This window comes from Copadichromis virginalis, linkage group LG11 (assembly GCF_057382275.1).
Source record: "Copadichromis virginalis isolate Kocher_CV1m ecotype Utaka linkage group LG11, C_Virginalis_male_GT1.1, whole genome shotgun sequence".
Classification (NCBI taxonomy): domain Eukaryota; kingdom Metazoa; phylum Chordata; class Actinopteri; order Cichliformes; family Cichlidae; genus Copadichromis; species Copadichromis virginalis.
In genome coordinates, this window is record NC_140628.1 from 518,363 (window position 1) to 535,000 (window position 16,638).

A 16,638-nucleotide genomic window follows, 5' to 3' on the forward strand; every position below is an offset into this window, starting at 1 on the left:
CTACTGACACGCGTGGATCACTGAAGAGAACACATTGCACATAAAGTCAGACACAGTTGTGCATCATTTAATTAGTCTTTTTTAAATCTATGACAAACTTCCACATTCACACTCGCAGCTGTGCAGTATCATAACATGGAGTTTAATCTCTGTGGAAAGTTGTGGTCTGTGCACATCTGTATGCATGGTTCAAGCATGCTCCTAGTTTTTTAACCTGAATGTTTTCTCATTAATTAGCTGATCATCACCGTCTGAACGCAGTCGCTTTCCGGATTTTGAGTAAATCACAAATCAGCTGTCTCAATGGGCTGTGCAGTAATCACGACACTGAGATTTATCAGTATAATTCTTTAATCAGTAAGTGATAACCAACAACTCAAAGGAGAGAGGGCACATTAAATAAGAAAGGATTTAACAAACCAAAACAAAAGATTGGGAAGGCGTGAAAAAGGATCAAAATCAGCGCAGTAACAAGAACCACAGCTTGTTCTTTACTTCTAACACCAACAGCCGGAGTGTGTTTGTGTTCAGCTTAGAAAAAACCCACACAGTTGCACCTAAAACATGGATTCATGTCTGAGCTCATACATTGTTGAAAGTGCTAGTTTGTTCCCAATCCTGAGATTCTTAAAAATAAAATTCAGAAAACAGCCTTAGTCCATGTTACGGCATTCAAACCTAAAGCCATCGTTTCATCATTGGCACTTTCACATGTGTGGAGGAAAAAAGCATCCCTGTCATTTCCAATAAATACATTTAACCAGTAAACACTGTGTAAACTCTATATACAAGAATACATCCTGTCCTCTTCGTTTTTACAAAGAAAAAAGATCACATTATGAAAATGTGAATTAAAGGGGAAGGAATGAAGAGCATCTGGTGTGCAGAAGAACAGACTATTGCACTTTCTTCCCTTTTTACAGACAGTAACAATAAACAGAGGAAAGAGCAGTGACTGCTGCTGTTATGTCAAGGCCATCGTGTACGTCGCACTCATACAGAGTTGTTGCTTCCTACTTCCTAAAACACCGTCCAAAACTGGCTCTGAAATGTCAAAGAACTCGTGTCACCTGTCCTGCTGTGCAGGTGGATTCAGGGAGCAGCTGATTCAGTGACTATGAGACTTGGTCAGCTGATGTTGCTTCTCACCCGGCCTCTTACTTCACTCAGTTGCAGTACAATACCAGCTTAACTAAGATTTGCATTCACTGAGCTACAGTGCAATCATGTTTCTCTGGACAAGCTAAAACATCTCATCAGGAGACTGAACCTAAACTGAAGCTATAATAATAAAGCTAATGACAGCACACATAACTATGGGCACAAGTACAGGAAGGGCAGATCTCACTGCTTGTCCCATTTTCTCTCCTGGATACGTCTGTTGGTTCACTGGGGACAGAGATCATGGTGATCCAATCACTGGCTGCTTAAACTGGCTTCAGGTGATGCTGAATGTCATCTGTTTGCTGGGAAGGACCCAGAGCGTGTGAGGGTGAGAGATACGTGTACAGCTCAGGTTGTGGGACCAGTTTCATGAAGAAGAAATGGACAGGTGAGGTTTACTTGTGTCCCCAATTCAATTCAATTCAATTTTATTTATATAGCGCCAAATCACAACATAAGTCGCCTCAAGGCGCTTCATAGATACAGAGGAAAACCCAACAATCATATGACCCCCTATGAGCAGCACTTTGGCGACAGTGGGAAGGAAAAACTCCCTTTTAACAGGAAGAAACCTCCAGCAGAACCAGGCTCAGGGAGGGGCGGGGCCATCTGCTGCGACCGGTTGGGGTGAGAGAAGCATGAAGCCTGTAGATCAGTTTTCCTCAGTGCTCCATCGGACGGGGAAACAGGTTCTGGCTATTATTAGTAGTTACACCCCAAACAGCTGTTCAGAATAACTATGCTGTTTGGAGTCGTGGGGCAGGGCGGGGAAAGTGCTACACATTGGGACTCGCTGTCTCGTTGTGCATCATCAGTAGGGACGTGGCCAGCGACAGTGAGGGGTGCAAAGGTGCTGAAGAGAAGAGTCTGTTGGGTAGGCAAACCTCGGGGTGAGGCTGGGGGGGGTTTGTCTCGTCTCTGCTTTTCCCAGATGATGCAGTTCTGTTGGTTTCATCAAGATATGACCTCCAGCTTGTACTGGGATGGCCGCTCTGGTTTGGGAGCCAGTGGCTGCCCCAAGTGGAGGTATCTTCACAAGAAGAGAGCAGGACTGGTGCACTGACACAAACGCATGACAAGTCTGAAAATGGAGCTGTTAGGGTTAGGGGCCAGTTTTCATGTCAACAGGTTTTTTGGAACCAGTGAGACCAAGAAATCGTATCAGCAGAACTACCAAAACAAACTGAAGACAGACGTTGACAGTGGAGGGAAACAAACAGGAGAAGCTCGCTTCTACTGCAAAAATGAATTCTGCCATTTTAACATGTCCCAGCTGTCGTGTGCACTTATCCACAGCTTGTCCGCCCACTTCAAAAACACCTCTGCTATCCATCTGACACAGCTTCAAGACACAGAAGCCAGTGGAGCGGTGCGGCTAAGGAGAGCTGGGAGATGTGTCCCATTTCAGAATCGAGGAAAAAACATACATTCGATGCTGCACACGCTTCTTCCACCACAGCAGACGAGCAGCAAACGAGTCTGTATGATCACACCGTTGTCCCTCACTGGTTGAATCCTCCTCAGAGGCAGGACCGGTGAAGGCTGTCAGGCTTTTAGTAACTGAGGATGAACTCCAACATACACGCTGTGCAAACCCACCGTGTGTCCATGTGATGAGGACATGGTGCTTAGTTACTAAAGAGGATTGTGAGCGCACAAGAGAGAAATCTCCATTGTTTTGAAAAAAATCAGATACATTTATGAAAGAGATGTAGCCCATCAGTGTGTTTCTCATACTGAAATGCTGAATTCAAAGAACTAATCTGGTTACAGAAGCCAAAGATTTGGTCAATGTGCTGTTGGGCAAAAAGACACTGAGCCTATGCTACTCTGATGATCCACAGTCTCAGTGTCTGGTTTATTCCCAACCAGTCCACATGTTGTTGTCTCCCGCCTGTCTTTACAATTAGGATCATTTATTTAAAATGTTTTGCTTAAGTCAAGCGCTTCCTTCAAGCATGCACTCTTTTCCATCAGTCACACAGCATCTGCCTCATGTCACTACTGCGCTACCACGTCCGACCCAGTAACAGTCACAGATCAAGTCTAATCGAATGCAGTCGGATGATCAGGCTGTGGCCACTGTGTGTCTCGTCTGTGCTGAGAAGGAGAGCAGATTTCTCCTTCATGGACTTCCTGTTAAATCCAGAACTGAATTCAAAAGCCTGCTCCTTATATACAAGTTCTTGTGTTAACAGACCTCTCTGCACTGCATCATATCTGTTATTAATCTCTGTCTCTCTTCCACAGCATGTCTTTATCCTGTCTTCCTTCTCTCACCCCAACCAATCACAGCAGATGGCCCCGCCCCTCCCTGAGCCTGGTTCTGCCGGAGGTTTCTTCCTGTTAAAAGGGAGTTTTTCCTTCCCACTGTCACCAAAGTGCTGCTCAAAGGGGGTCATATGATTGTTGGGTTTTTCTCTGTATGTATTATTGTAGGGTCTACTGTACAGTATAAAGCACCTTGAGGTGACTGTTGTTGTGATTTGGCGCTGTGTAAATAAAATTGAATTGAGTTAATGATCTATCTTACTCACTCACCTCCTGCAGTAAAATTAACGTTTATGCCTAAAATACATTTTTATTGCTCCAGAGGAGAGATTAGTGTGAGAGACAGAGAGAGAAATGTTTAAAAGTTTGCTTGGACTGTACCAGCCAAAGCTAACAATCTCTGCTGTAACAAAAGCAACACTTCCTTTGCACATGTCGAACATTTACACATACCATGGTTTGCTAAAGGGGAGTGCTTCTTAAATGCATCGGTTTAAGTGCTGAAGCAGAGACAGGTCCTGATGTTTCTAAATGAGGAAACAAAGAAACTATGATTCAACAGAAGGTAGCAGCAGGGAGAGCTTCATGGCCTGATCCAGGAGTGAAAGCTGTGCAGGATGGTAAAGGGACTCGTTTTATACCTCGTGCTCCAGCACGTTTTTTATGCTTATGTGCTTTTTATTTAATGTTCACATGCCAATGGATGCACTGGAGAGCAATTTGGGGTTAGTATCTTGCCCAATGAAGATTACAGCAGGCAGGGAGCAAACGGTGAACCTCGTGATTAGTAGAGGACCTGCTCTACCTCCTGAGCTACAGCCACCCAGGAAGTTAATGGGCCAGTTTGAGCTCTTGCTGTCAAATCTAAGGATGCAGAGAAATCACGTCAGTAGTATTAGCTGTGTGTCTGAGGTAACACTGTAATACTTTACTATCTGTATATTCAGTACCTGGATTCATTTTAAGCTACAAGTGCATTTGTCATCAAACGGAGTGGTTTATAAAACAAATCTGCACAGATTTGACCCGTGTGGTGTGTTACTGGGTGTTTCATTACACTAAAGTCTCCTTTTGGTAAATGTTTCTGTGCCTATGGTTTCAGGAAGGGTGACACGAGGACAAAAAGAAAAAAACTTCCAAATGATGAATAATTTGTTCTGCAGTATCCGTCCAAAGCAAGAGTTCTGTTTAACCTGTTTAACCCAATATTATGAATTTCCATGTAACTCCTTATTTAAGAAGTAAGAACTTCAAACCTTGACAGCATCATCGATCAGTCCCCTCAGTGTCACAGTCAAAGAATCAGGTTTCCCTTTAATCTCCTATCTGTTTGGTGCCCTCAGCTTCTAATCTTCTCAATTTATTCGAACATCTTGATTTAAATATATACTGCTAAACTGAAATCATCTTCAAAATCAAATACAGACTCTTCTGGCATCTGTACATCTTTCTGTACAGACAGAGAATACACCAGTTCATGTTTATGAAGTTTGTAAATGAATTAGGCTTCGGTTCAGTTATAGTTTCAGGTTTCCCAGGACTTTAAATCAATTCACTTCTTTCCCCTGCACGACTCTTCACACAGCCTATGACCGATGAGTGTGTGACAGACAGATAAGTCCTCAACTATCCACCACCTGATGTGGCAGAGTGACAGAGGAGCCGTTGATAAATGAGCCTTGTTTGTCTCTTCCCTTCAGAAAATAAGTGAGCAGCTCTCCTTTCCCCTTCACAAAGATGGGCCCTCTCCTCACGAAGCGGAAGCCATACTCCTTCAGGATGTTGTAGCAGTCCTCCACTACCTGAGGGAAACACACAGAGTACAAAAGTATGTCTCATTGCTTTGTACAGTTGGGGACACAATTCAAAGCTGCACATTCAAAAGCTCCACTGGTTATGTTTGGTCACAGATATGGATGCATCGGCATCTGTCACCACATCCGGACTATCTTCTTACACCTGCATCCAGACCTGCTCCAGCTCTTGTACCCAGAGTTATTGCAGCCAGCACAGGTATGTGGGCTACCTGGAACACTTCAACCAGACCACCCCCCTCTTTTGCCCAGTAGACCTTATCATGATTCATTAAGCCTGTGCCACCAGTCTCAGTCACGTGTGCCACCAGCAGCTGGTCATTAGAGTTTCTAACCCAGCATGTTAGAAGTATCTTACTGGTTTCAGCTCTGGGAAGGAGAGCAGCTTAGCCCTGCTACAGGAAGGACTGAGTGATGTTCTTGGTCCTCATAAGCATTTGTCCGAGGATTACAAGATCTTATTAGCTCACCTGAAGTTATCAAGTGTGCTAAACGATACATTTGTGACCCAACTGCATATATCAGTGTGCTGAGGGCTCTCGGACAGGAGTACAAGCGAACTCAGTGCCGTCCTGTGCACACCACCCATAAAGGCAGGGGACTCTCAAGCTTTTGAAGCGGGTCTGTCCTGTGGGGATGCTAACTACTGTCAACGGAGTAGCAGAGAGGTAACTCCACTGTGGATCCCATGCAGACCGACTACTTACCAAACTTGTAAATGGTTTTTTACATAAGTGCTTTCTATCTAACATTCACACATTCAGACTCCGATGGATGCATCGGAGAGAAACTTCGGGTTACTATCTTGTCCAAGGGTATATGGAATGCAGACTGGAGCAGCCAGGGATTGAACTACCAACCTTCCGATTAGTAGATGACCCGCTCTACCTCCTGAGCAACAGCCACCCCATAACTTTGGGAATACTGCCCCAACCAAGGCTATTTGCACTTACATCACTGGAGAGGAAAGTCAGTAGGCACTGTCAAACCAAGAACACAGGTACCGTAATTGTCGGGCTATAAGCCGCTACTTTTTGCACAAGCTTTGAACCCTGCGGCTTTTAGTCAGGTGCTTCTTTTCTATGGATTGTCCATGATTTTTGTCATATGGTAAGAGGATTTGTTTTGTTTGTTCCTCTGTTGTACGGCACTACGTTGCCTGGCGGAAGGGCATGTGATCAGACACACAGTATCGGGGTTCAAGAGTGGTATGTTGGTCACATGTCCATCCGCCAGGCAACGTAGTGCCGTACAAGTAGCACGAAATACAAACTTCAAAGTAGCACTACTCGTTCAGCGGGAGGGTGGATGATGAAGCCATCCTGAGCCTGTTTGTCTCCGACACTGGAGAAGAGGACTTTGGTGGTTTCAGTGGCAGGAAGAAGAGAAAGATGGTGAATGACTGACTTTTCTTCTTGTTAAAGCCGTGTCGCTGCACCTGAGCCTGAAAGGTAGGCCGGATCTATTTTTCTGGTGTGCTGTAGGTTATTGTTATGTACTACATTTGTTACTCATTTATGAAGCACAGTACATGTTTCATACCTGTAATTACCGCTACTTGTACATATACCTAAAAAGTTGTGCAAATATGTACCCATAACTTGTTTTTCAAAATATTAATAAAAGTGATGTCTCCAAACAGCCATCTCTTTCCTGACAATTCCCTTTGTGCATATTCTCTTACATATGATGAGTCAACATTGAAACACCTGCGGCTTTTAGTCAGGTGCGGCTAATGTATGTACAAAACAGGATTTCCCCTGATTTTAGCTTGTGCGGCTAATATTTAGGTGCGCTTTGTAGTCCGGGAAATACGGTAGTTTATTAGCCACTACCACAAGACCACTTGCTGTGGCCCATCCATCTTCTAAGGCTCGTGTCACAGAAGAAGAGAGAGTGTTTCGATCCCTATTGTGAGGAGCATTACTTGAGAGGATCCAAGGATTTCTCCAGGCTAGGCGTGGCCACTGTGGTGGACTGGAGATGTTGGAGATGTGACGTAAACATGTTGCTGCATGCTCAAGAAACCCAGCAGCACCTGTGGTGAGCAACGCCTCCTTGCACTACCTGCCTTGCCAAGGCTAAAGAACAAAACCCTAATATTCTTACCATGAATGCTGGATCCAGTGTCATCTATGCTGACCATCACGCTCATCATAGATGCAGACCTCTGCAATGCTGGACGACAGGTTGGAGAGAAAATTGTCTGCTCCCATGAAGTTCCTTGCCCTGCCCAGACAGACAAGGCTGTGGCCCAATAAACCATCGCGACAGTAAGTCCTACAGCTGAATGGAGGATATCACTGGATATGTTCACCAAAGCAAAGCCAAAGGTGAGGCATTAAATATCGAAGTCATTCACAGCACAACAACTAGCCCTAGCTAAACAATCCTGCCCAGTGGAAACAACTGAGAAGAACCACCTACGACTTCCCCTTAAAGGTCTCAGCTGGGTGAGACCTATGATCGGATCAGATCACCCTCACCTTATCATTCGTGTTTGACCAGTGATCTGTGGCCTGGAGGGCCAGAAGCAGTCTGCACCAAGCTGGGTTTGGCACTGCAGCAACCCACAGTAGTCTACGACAGTAAGCTGATAGATGGTTACACTCAGCCTTACTCACACAGACAACATAGCTTTACAAAAACGTGGAAAGGCTGTGGCAGCTTGACATCCTCCCTTTCAGAAATATGCCACCTCAGCTGAAAGCACCTCAAGAAGCTGTCGTGGATCAATAGCCAGTGAGCTGTGATTATGGAAGGACTCCAGAAGGTCACAGACGTACAACCAGGAGCTCCACAAACTGGAGAAATCTGTGGTGAAGTTGACTCCAGAGGAGGGGGAATGGTTCGACTGGATTCGGTACATTCCACACCATCATGTGCACCACAGCAGCTGTGGCTGTAGCTTACACAAGGACACGGATTGCCACAACTGGCACTTTCCTGACGGCCAGATCCCAGGTAGCTCCTCAGAAGAAATGGTTCATGCTTCGTTTGGAGCTCAGAGCTGTTCAGACTACTCTGCAAACTCAGCTTGCTCTACCGCTGCAAAGCACCATGGACTGAATCCACTACTGCGCTGGGTTAGTTGTGGTCTGAGTCCTGTTAAAAGGTCTTCCATTTGTGCTGAAATCCAGGAGCTCACCAGTTCTCCCCCGTGGAAATATATCATACCAGTGGAAAACCTGGATAACGGCATCACAAGGGGGAAGCAGCTTCATGATCTTTCACCAGCCTGCTGCTGGGCCCCCATGTTATAGCAACAAACCTCAGAGCACTGGCCCTCCCAACCAACACACCTGTCCTCGCTGCAATGGCTGATCTGCTCACAGAGAGACTCCACGTCCACAAACCTGTATTCTGTCCAACTGGAGCTGACTGCTTGACATGAGCGCCTCAGAGGGATAATCTTTAAGTGCCTAATCATCAGATCTGCACACCTTGATTTGCTGTTGACTCTGTGCTCAGACGCTTTCCTCCTGGCCTTGTGTCTCCTGTCGAGAACACCATTCAATGTATATTCAAATCATAGATCCAATTTCTGAGGCAGGTCTCGAGAGCTGCAGGAGGCTTTCTCCACCATATAGCCCATTCTTCAGGTGCATCTTGTAAATCAGAAGATTACCTTCCATACTAATCCACCACACACATTTCTGATGAACCTGTGAGAGGGAAATAAGGTAAGTCTGCGCTCCAATCATCCTGAGGATCACATTGTTCCTAAGTCACCGCATGGCGGTAGAAGGGATCCTTAATGTGAAACCTCTTGGCTGCGCATCATTGGATACTGCTGATCCATTACATCAACTCTGCTGCTCGTGGGGCAGCAGGACGCCTCACTGCTGCAGGTGGTTTCTGGACAAGGTAACATCATCACCAGTGGAAGATTAAAGCATCCAGGCCAAACAGAAGTCTCAACACACGACCGTGCCATAGGCCAAGCTGTCATAATCGTGCCCCCTCAGTTGCCCAGGGTCATGTCGCTGGTGGAGGAATCAGAAAGATGTTTCCTGGGAAGAACGGTATAGTGCTAGATCACATCTGTATACAACCAGCGGCTGAGCTGGTTACTCTGCCTCAGATGCCAGATGGGAAGTCTTCCTCATAGCACAACAGATACTTTTTGCTGTGATCTTAAAACTGCTTAAAAGAAACTTTACACTATTTATCTGACCTCCTCTCTACAATAATCTCTTTGGAGGTTATTTGAATAAGATAAAGCAGAAGTCTGAAGTGAAGCAGTACCTGGATGTTGCCCATCACACCTGTGGACTCCATGCGGCTTGCCACGTTGACAGTGTTGCCCCAGATGTCAAAGTGGGGTTTGCGAGCACCAATCACTCCAGCTAGCACCCCTCCCTTATTTAGACCTAAAAGAGAGTGTTGAAATATGCAACGTGTTGACTTTCATTTTAATTCACTTCAGTCTGTTTATTTAGCGGCAAATCACAAGAAAAGTTGCCTCAAAGCACTTTTATGTACGGTAAACACTCGGCAATAATAACAAGAAAACCCCAATCAGACACCCTCATATGACCAAACATGTGGTGACAACTGGAAGAAGAAACCCTCTTTTAAAACCCTCCAGTAGACCGTGGCTCAGGGATGAAGGCAGCAGGACAGGACAAAGACACACAGAGTGTATTATGCCCCCAGCCGCCACGGGCAGCATAACTAAGGGAGGGCCAAGAATAAGCTTCATCAAAAAAGAAAGTTTTGAGCTTACATTTTAAAGTATAGAGGCGATATGTCTCCCATATCCAAACTGGAAGCTGGTTCCCCAGAAGAGTGACATGTACAGCGAGGATGTAACACTATTAACAAGAAAATGGGACTCTGTGGAAGTAGAGGTTAGGTCCTGTAGCTGCTCTGCACTGTGTGGACACATGGCATTGAATAAGATAACAGTGGAGGAATTATAACCTTAAACTTAGTTACAGCAATTTTAGAAAAACATCTTCGTTGTAATTCATTATTATCAGGAAGTCCTAAAAACTCCCTGAAAAGCCTTCAGCTGATCCAAAATGCTGCAGCAAGAGTCCTGACAGGGACTAGAAAGAGAGCAGATTTCTCCTGTTTTGGCTTCCTGTTAAATCCAGAATTCAAAATCCTGCTCCTCACATACAAGGTCTTAAATAATCAGGCCCCATCTTATCTTAATGACCTTGTAGTACCATATCACCCTATTAGAGCACTTGGCTCTCGCTCTGCAGGCCTACTTGTTGTTCCTAGAGTATTTAAAAGTAGAATGGGAGGCAGAGCCTTCAGTTTTCAGGCCCCTCTTCTGTGGAACCAGCTTCCAGTTTGGATTCAGGAGACAGACACTATCTCTACTTTTAAGATTAGGCTTCAAACTTTCCTTTTTGCTAAAGCATATAGTTAGGGCTGGACCAGGTGACCCTGAATCCTCCCCTAGTTATGCTGCATTTTGTTACAATTTTACAACATGATATAAATGTAGTTTTCCATCTAATGTTTTCGAGGCTGCTTATTGAATCTTTCATGTTCCATGACACTTGAGACTCTATAAGACGAGTCAAAACGTCCTCTCCACCACAACCTCAGCCTCCCTGACATGCTGCTCACTGTCTGTCTTATTTACAATCAGAAGTAAACGTTTTCTAACAGACCAGGTCTCTCCCCGGTCAGGGCATAGTGTATGAAAGTTATACTCAAAGTTATATTTTAAAGTTGATTCAAGTGTCACAATCAAAAGCAAAGATCTCATTTTAGTTCAGGATGATTCCAACTCAAAGATCAAACGATGAAGTTTGTCTGCGACGCAGAGTAACAGAAGAATGCTCTGGTAGTCTGCATGCTCCCTGATAATTCACTGGAGAACATTTAGATACAAATAAAAGGTCATATGTCCATGTGGGACTGGTGGCTGTGATTTCTCCTTTTTTGCCAACACTCAGTTCATGTTTTAGACATGATTCCTTCTGGGTCAAAATCCCTTTTGTAATGTTTCTAATAGTCTTCGTTTTAACAAAAAATAAATACACTGGAGATGCTAATTACTCATTTAAAACTACGGTAATGCTAAGTGAATGAATGCTATACAGCATGAACACAACATGTACAAGATGAAGTCTGCAAGTTCAGCTTTGCTCCTGACGTCAACTATTTGTTGTGTTTTGTTCCTACATGGTTTGAATCCACTGACCATAAGAGAGATAACATATCTTTGACGGACCTGCACAGCAACACACCTAACATGCAACCCTTCAACCGTCTTAAGATTAGGACGTACCGATGCGCAGCATGAAATTGTTGAATGATTGGTAGTTGATGTTCATAAGTGTAACCTTCATGGCCAGCGCAAAGTCTGCGAGGTCTGCCAGGTGCTGCCAGCGCTCGGTGTCCGACAGCTCTTCCTTCTGTCAGGCAAAAGCAAATTCAGTTTTTTACTTGGTTAAATGCTTCACTTTGTAAACAGCTCTTTACTGTATTATAAATCTGGATTATTGATTTGGGTTCTTCTGTGTAAAAACAACCAAGCAGATAACTGGGAGTGAGCGTCTTTTTTCCTGGTGACGAACTTTGAACCACCAAGCAGTTCAGTCACGTGAGTCCATTTTCTTAGGCTATTAAATTCAGCCTTTAATTTTTCATCATTCTCTGTTGTGCTTGTATTCATAATGATATTAACATTAATGCTTGTATAAGCCTCTCACCTCAGCATTAAACTATCACTAACTCGTTCTGTCAGCGCCTCACTCTCACCCAAAACTCGGAAATAAAACCGTCGAACCTTAAAACGAGGCTTTCAACAGGAAAATAAAAGGTCACATCTCTGTGTGGGACTGGTCAAATCACATTGTAATGTGACCGGATTTGACCAGCCAAATGGCCTAAACGTGAGCATTGAATCCTAAAACAAGGATTTCAACGGGTGCAAATAAAATGGTGTTCTTATGTTTAATGTGTCCAATCCAGGCCTCGCGGGCCGGTGTCCTGCAGGGTTTAGACGTGTCCTTGATCCAACACAGCTGATCTAAATGGCTGAATGACCTCCCCGACATGTGCTGAAGTTCTCCAGAGGCCTGGCAATGAGCTCATCATGTGATTCAGGTGTGTTGAACCAAGGTGAGCTCTAACACCTGCAGGACACCGGCCCTCGAGGCCTGGAGTTGGACACCCCTGATGTAAATACTGACTCACTACTCAAAATGCCTAAAATGAACACAAATTCTACGTATATGTAGAATGTGGCCCACAAAAAAACCCAAAGCCTTAGCTCATTTAAACTTTGTAGCTCAGGTGGTGGAGCAGGTCACCTGCTTATCAGAAGGATGATGGTTTGATGCCCATCTGCTCCAGTCTGCATGACTAATATCCTTGGAAAAGCTACTGACCCCAGTTTGGAGTGTGAATGGGTGAATGAGGCGTGTAAAGTGCTGTGTGTCATCAGTTACAGTAGATAAGCAGTAGATTACATGCATCCCTGGACGTCTCCACTGCAAACACCAACCTCTGGTGAAGCTGACGTCGATTTTTCTTTCAAGATGACCAAACTGTTGATCTGATAAATCATTGCCAAAAGTCAGAATGTCGACACTGACTGTGGCTCTAGCTCAGGAGGTACAGCAGGTCGCCTTGGAAGGTTGGTGGTTCAATCCCTGGCTCCTCCAGTCTGCATGTCAAGTATCCTTAGGCAAGATAGTAACCCAGAGCTGCTCTCCGATACATCCATCGGAGCATGACTGTGTGTGAATGTAGTTAGATAAGCATAAAGAAAGTGCTTGTGTGAATGGGTGAATGTGGCAAGTTGTGTAGAGCGCTTTGAGTACTCGGGAGAGTAGAAGAGCGCTATAGAAGAACCCGTCCTTTTACCATTACTAAGCTCCACTAGTTTGTGCGTCGGGACAACCATGTGGTCTGTGGTGTGCGACAGCATGCGACTTTGTTCTGGAAAGATTAGACTGGAAAACACAGCAGCACACAAACGCAGCCTGTGCTCTAACACGACTGTGTCGACCAAAGCTCGTTTATCCAAAGTGAAAATGCAATAAAGCATCGAAAGCCTCAACATCAAACCTGAGGGACACATTTTAGACTTAAGGATGTCGTCACCACAATAAGGACATCAAACCTATTATCTATTAGCACTCAACACGTAATTTAACTCTCCATTATGCTCAGTGCACGGTTAGTAATCTTCCATTATTATAGCCTTAATTAGAACATAGGTTACATTTGTCTTATATCCTTGTCGAGTGAGGTGGTTTTTTCCTTAACTGTCCAATTTAAATATTTCTTTATATTCATAGTAAATCAGATAGATTATCATTACATTTGTTGTCAAACTAACTGAACTAACTAAAGAATCTGCAACATTTCACTGATTGTTTATTAAGACTTCAGCCTATAAATTCCTATAAATTATGAAAAATCTACGTTACCATGGAAATAACTGAGTTACAGGTTGTCTCAGCTGTGCCCTCTGCACTACAGTAAACTGTACCTGCATCCTAATCAGATCATCTTAATCAAATTAATATTTCCACAAAGAGAGTTGCACCAAACCTGCAGCAGATCTAGATCTATTCACACTAAGATGCAATTATGTTGGCTCTGTCAGCCATGACACACACTGAAGCTGAAGAAGTCATGTGACCACACTGACCTTGATGGAGTTGTAACCGTTGCTGACGTCCGGGGTGACACCTGACGCTGCCATGTATGTGCTGCCAATAGTCTTGATTTTTGTAATGCAGCGAAACTGAGGCTCATCCAGCAGCTGACATGGAGACAAGTGGGAGGTTGTGTTACTGACAATGAAAGCACAGACAAACATGCTGCAACCATTTTTAAAAAGCACTGCACCCTGGCCATCTGAGCAACTTACATTTCAACTTCATCTCACCACAAAACGGACATATCGAGGTGTTTGTAACCGTTTTCAATATTACTGTACCGTCAGGGGTCTGCTATCACACAGCTGAAAGAAAACATGAACGTTTGGGAATTAAACGATTTCTGCAATGACAACATGTAGATGTGGTCTGATCACCATCCAAGTCATAATTAGAGACTTCAAGTAAAATCAGATTTAAACTAATGTACAGAAACTTTTATGGTTCTTGTGTCTTTTTCATCCACGACTCTTTCTAGTGCACGAATCACAGCTGGAATCACTGCAGAACGTCAGCGAGCTCACAGATATTTGAGATATATTCCTGATTTCAATGTCTGCTTTCTCTGCTCATTTATACACATTGATTTGTTTAAGGTCACGTTATGTAAACCAATTTGGCTTGGTTAAAGTTGGCGGTCATCTCCAAGCCACTTTCTAACCCACCTCCACCACAACCCCACCTGTATTAGTTATGCTGCAATATGTGTAGGCTGCCGGGGGATTCCCATGATGCACTGGGTGTTAACAGACCTCTCTGCATTGAATCATATCTGTTATTAACCTCTGTCTCTCTTCCACAGCATGTCTTTATCCTGTCTTCCTTCTCTCACCCCAACCAATCGCAGCAGATGGCCCCGCCCCTCCCTGAGCCTGGTTCTGCTGGAGGTTTCTTCCTGTTAAAAGGGAGTTTTTCCTTCCCACTGTCGCCAAAGTGCTGCTCATAGGGGCTCATATGATTGTTGGGTTTCTGTCTGTATGTATTATTGTAGGGTCTACCTTACTATATAAAGCACCTTGAGGCGACTGTTGCTGTGATTTGGTGCTGTATAAATGACACTGAATTAAAATAAAATGGAATTATTGCTGTATCTGACTTAATCTTTGCTCTATATGAGCTCTAGAGACTGGCCCACCAGGTATTATAGGAAAAGCCATAAAGAATGAAAACAAACGCTGTTGTGACAGTGATGCACAGTCTTGTTGGTATATGTGTGATTTCTATACATTTTACATCAGATAAAAACTTTGGTTGTAAGATTCAGATAATTATTTATTAAAAGCAAAACATTTTAAATGAGAATAAGAAAGAAAAGTATGTCTTTGTGCCCCCCTCTCCCTGTTAATGCCCTACCTGCCCCCTGGCAACACTTTGCTAGACCCGCCCCTGCACAGTTACCAGCTGTCAGCTACCTAAAAAAGGATCCTGGTGTTATTTGTCTCTCAGAAACAGTTCATAACTTCCCTTCAACTCATCCATGTCACCTAAAAGGTAAACCTGTTTCTCCATCACCTGTTCAGCTCTGATGATCCAGTAAGGACATCTCCTGGTTTCATCTTCATGTTTCCCTCTCACCAGATAACCAAACCATATCATGACCAGCAGCTTTACAGCTGTGGCTCCAGCAAACATCAGCTGATAGAATTTATTTAATATTAATTTCTACTAACAACAGCTGATCAAACGTGCTGCTGTTGTTTAGCGTGACGTCCGCTGGTTTCCTCTTTCTGGCGCAAAGTGGCTGATGTTTTGTCCCAGTCCAGCCCTGGGCACGACACGCAGTGAGTTAATCTGAGAGGTGCATTAAAAAATAAATGGCCGGGCCAGCGGTGCTCATCGCAAATTGCAACACAACTAATGTGTCCCATAGACACATTCTTAATGACGGTATCTTAGCTAACGACCCCAACTACCAGATTCAACTTGTAATTGGCTAAAAATCACTTAGCCTAGCGGTGACAGGGACGTTGTTAGCTGGTAGTTTTTTCAAGAGATGTTGAAATTTTCACGTTCTGACACTTCAAAAGCTTCAGCAGCTGTCGGCTCAGCGCAGCATCAGCACCGCGGAGATACACGGATACATCTGTAGACTCGAGACAGAATTCACGATGTGTTTTCAGGACTTTCAGCTGTTTGGACCAATGTTTTCTTTTCTGATCAAACCAGAAGCTTTAATGAGCTGGATTTGTCTCGCATTAACTGGCTCGACACATCGAAATGCAGCTGATTGAACTGAACAGCTCGACTCTGTGGGGTCAAAGTTTGCAGAACTACGAAGCAGCTGGACTCCACAGCTGTGCGTGTTCATGGAGCTGCATGTTCACCTGCTGGACGTCACTACCTGACAGGTTTAACTGTCTTCAGAACATTGCAGAGGCCTTATTGACAGTGTTTGGCTCTACATGTCTGTGTGAGCAGGTTTTCTCTCACATGAGTCCTCAGGTCTGAATGCTGGACACTGGGAGACCTGTGTCTCTGAGTGGGAGACCAGAGATCACAGTAACATGTGTGTCTCTGTGTTAACAAACATGCCATATTGGCCCAGTTTATTTTTCTTATCATTGTTGTGAGGAGACCATAAATAGCATTTGTATTTTCTGTTGTTCAGTTCATTTGCTGTTATGGATTAAAAGTGTTTTGTTTCTAAATAGCTGATAACTATTCGCTGACAGCTGCAAACATCTGTGCACAAATATAATCCTATAACGTTGTTCTATATAGTGAGTAACTGTTCATATAGAGCGTTA

At 44.1% G+C, this 16,638-nt stretch overlaps 1 protein-coding gene across 3 annotated transcripts in view; it reads right to left on the reverse strand.

The window, feature by feature from the left end:
- Positions 1–5,036: 5,036 nt before the first annotated feature.
- adcy3a (adenylate cyclase 3a) overlaps positions 5,037–16,638 on the reverse strand; it is a 60,980-nt gene continuing 49,378 nt past the window's right edge. For all 3 annotated transcript variants that reach the window (XM_085472806.1, XM_085472804.1, XM_085472805.1), the window contains exons 18-21: positions 13,882–13,995; positions 11,506–11,632; positions 9,498–9,622; positions 5,037–5,237 (exon numbers count right to left, since the gene is read on the reverse strand). In XM_085472806.1, coding sequence (XP_085328932.1) covers positions 5,058–5,237; positions 9,498–9,622; positions 11,506–11,632; positions 13,882–13,995 — 546 coding nt within the window. In that variant the 3' untranslated portion in view covers positions 5,037–5,057. The remainder of the gene's footprint in view (positions 5,238–9,497; positions 9,623–11,505; positions 11,633–13,881; positions 13,996–16,638) is intronic.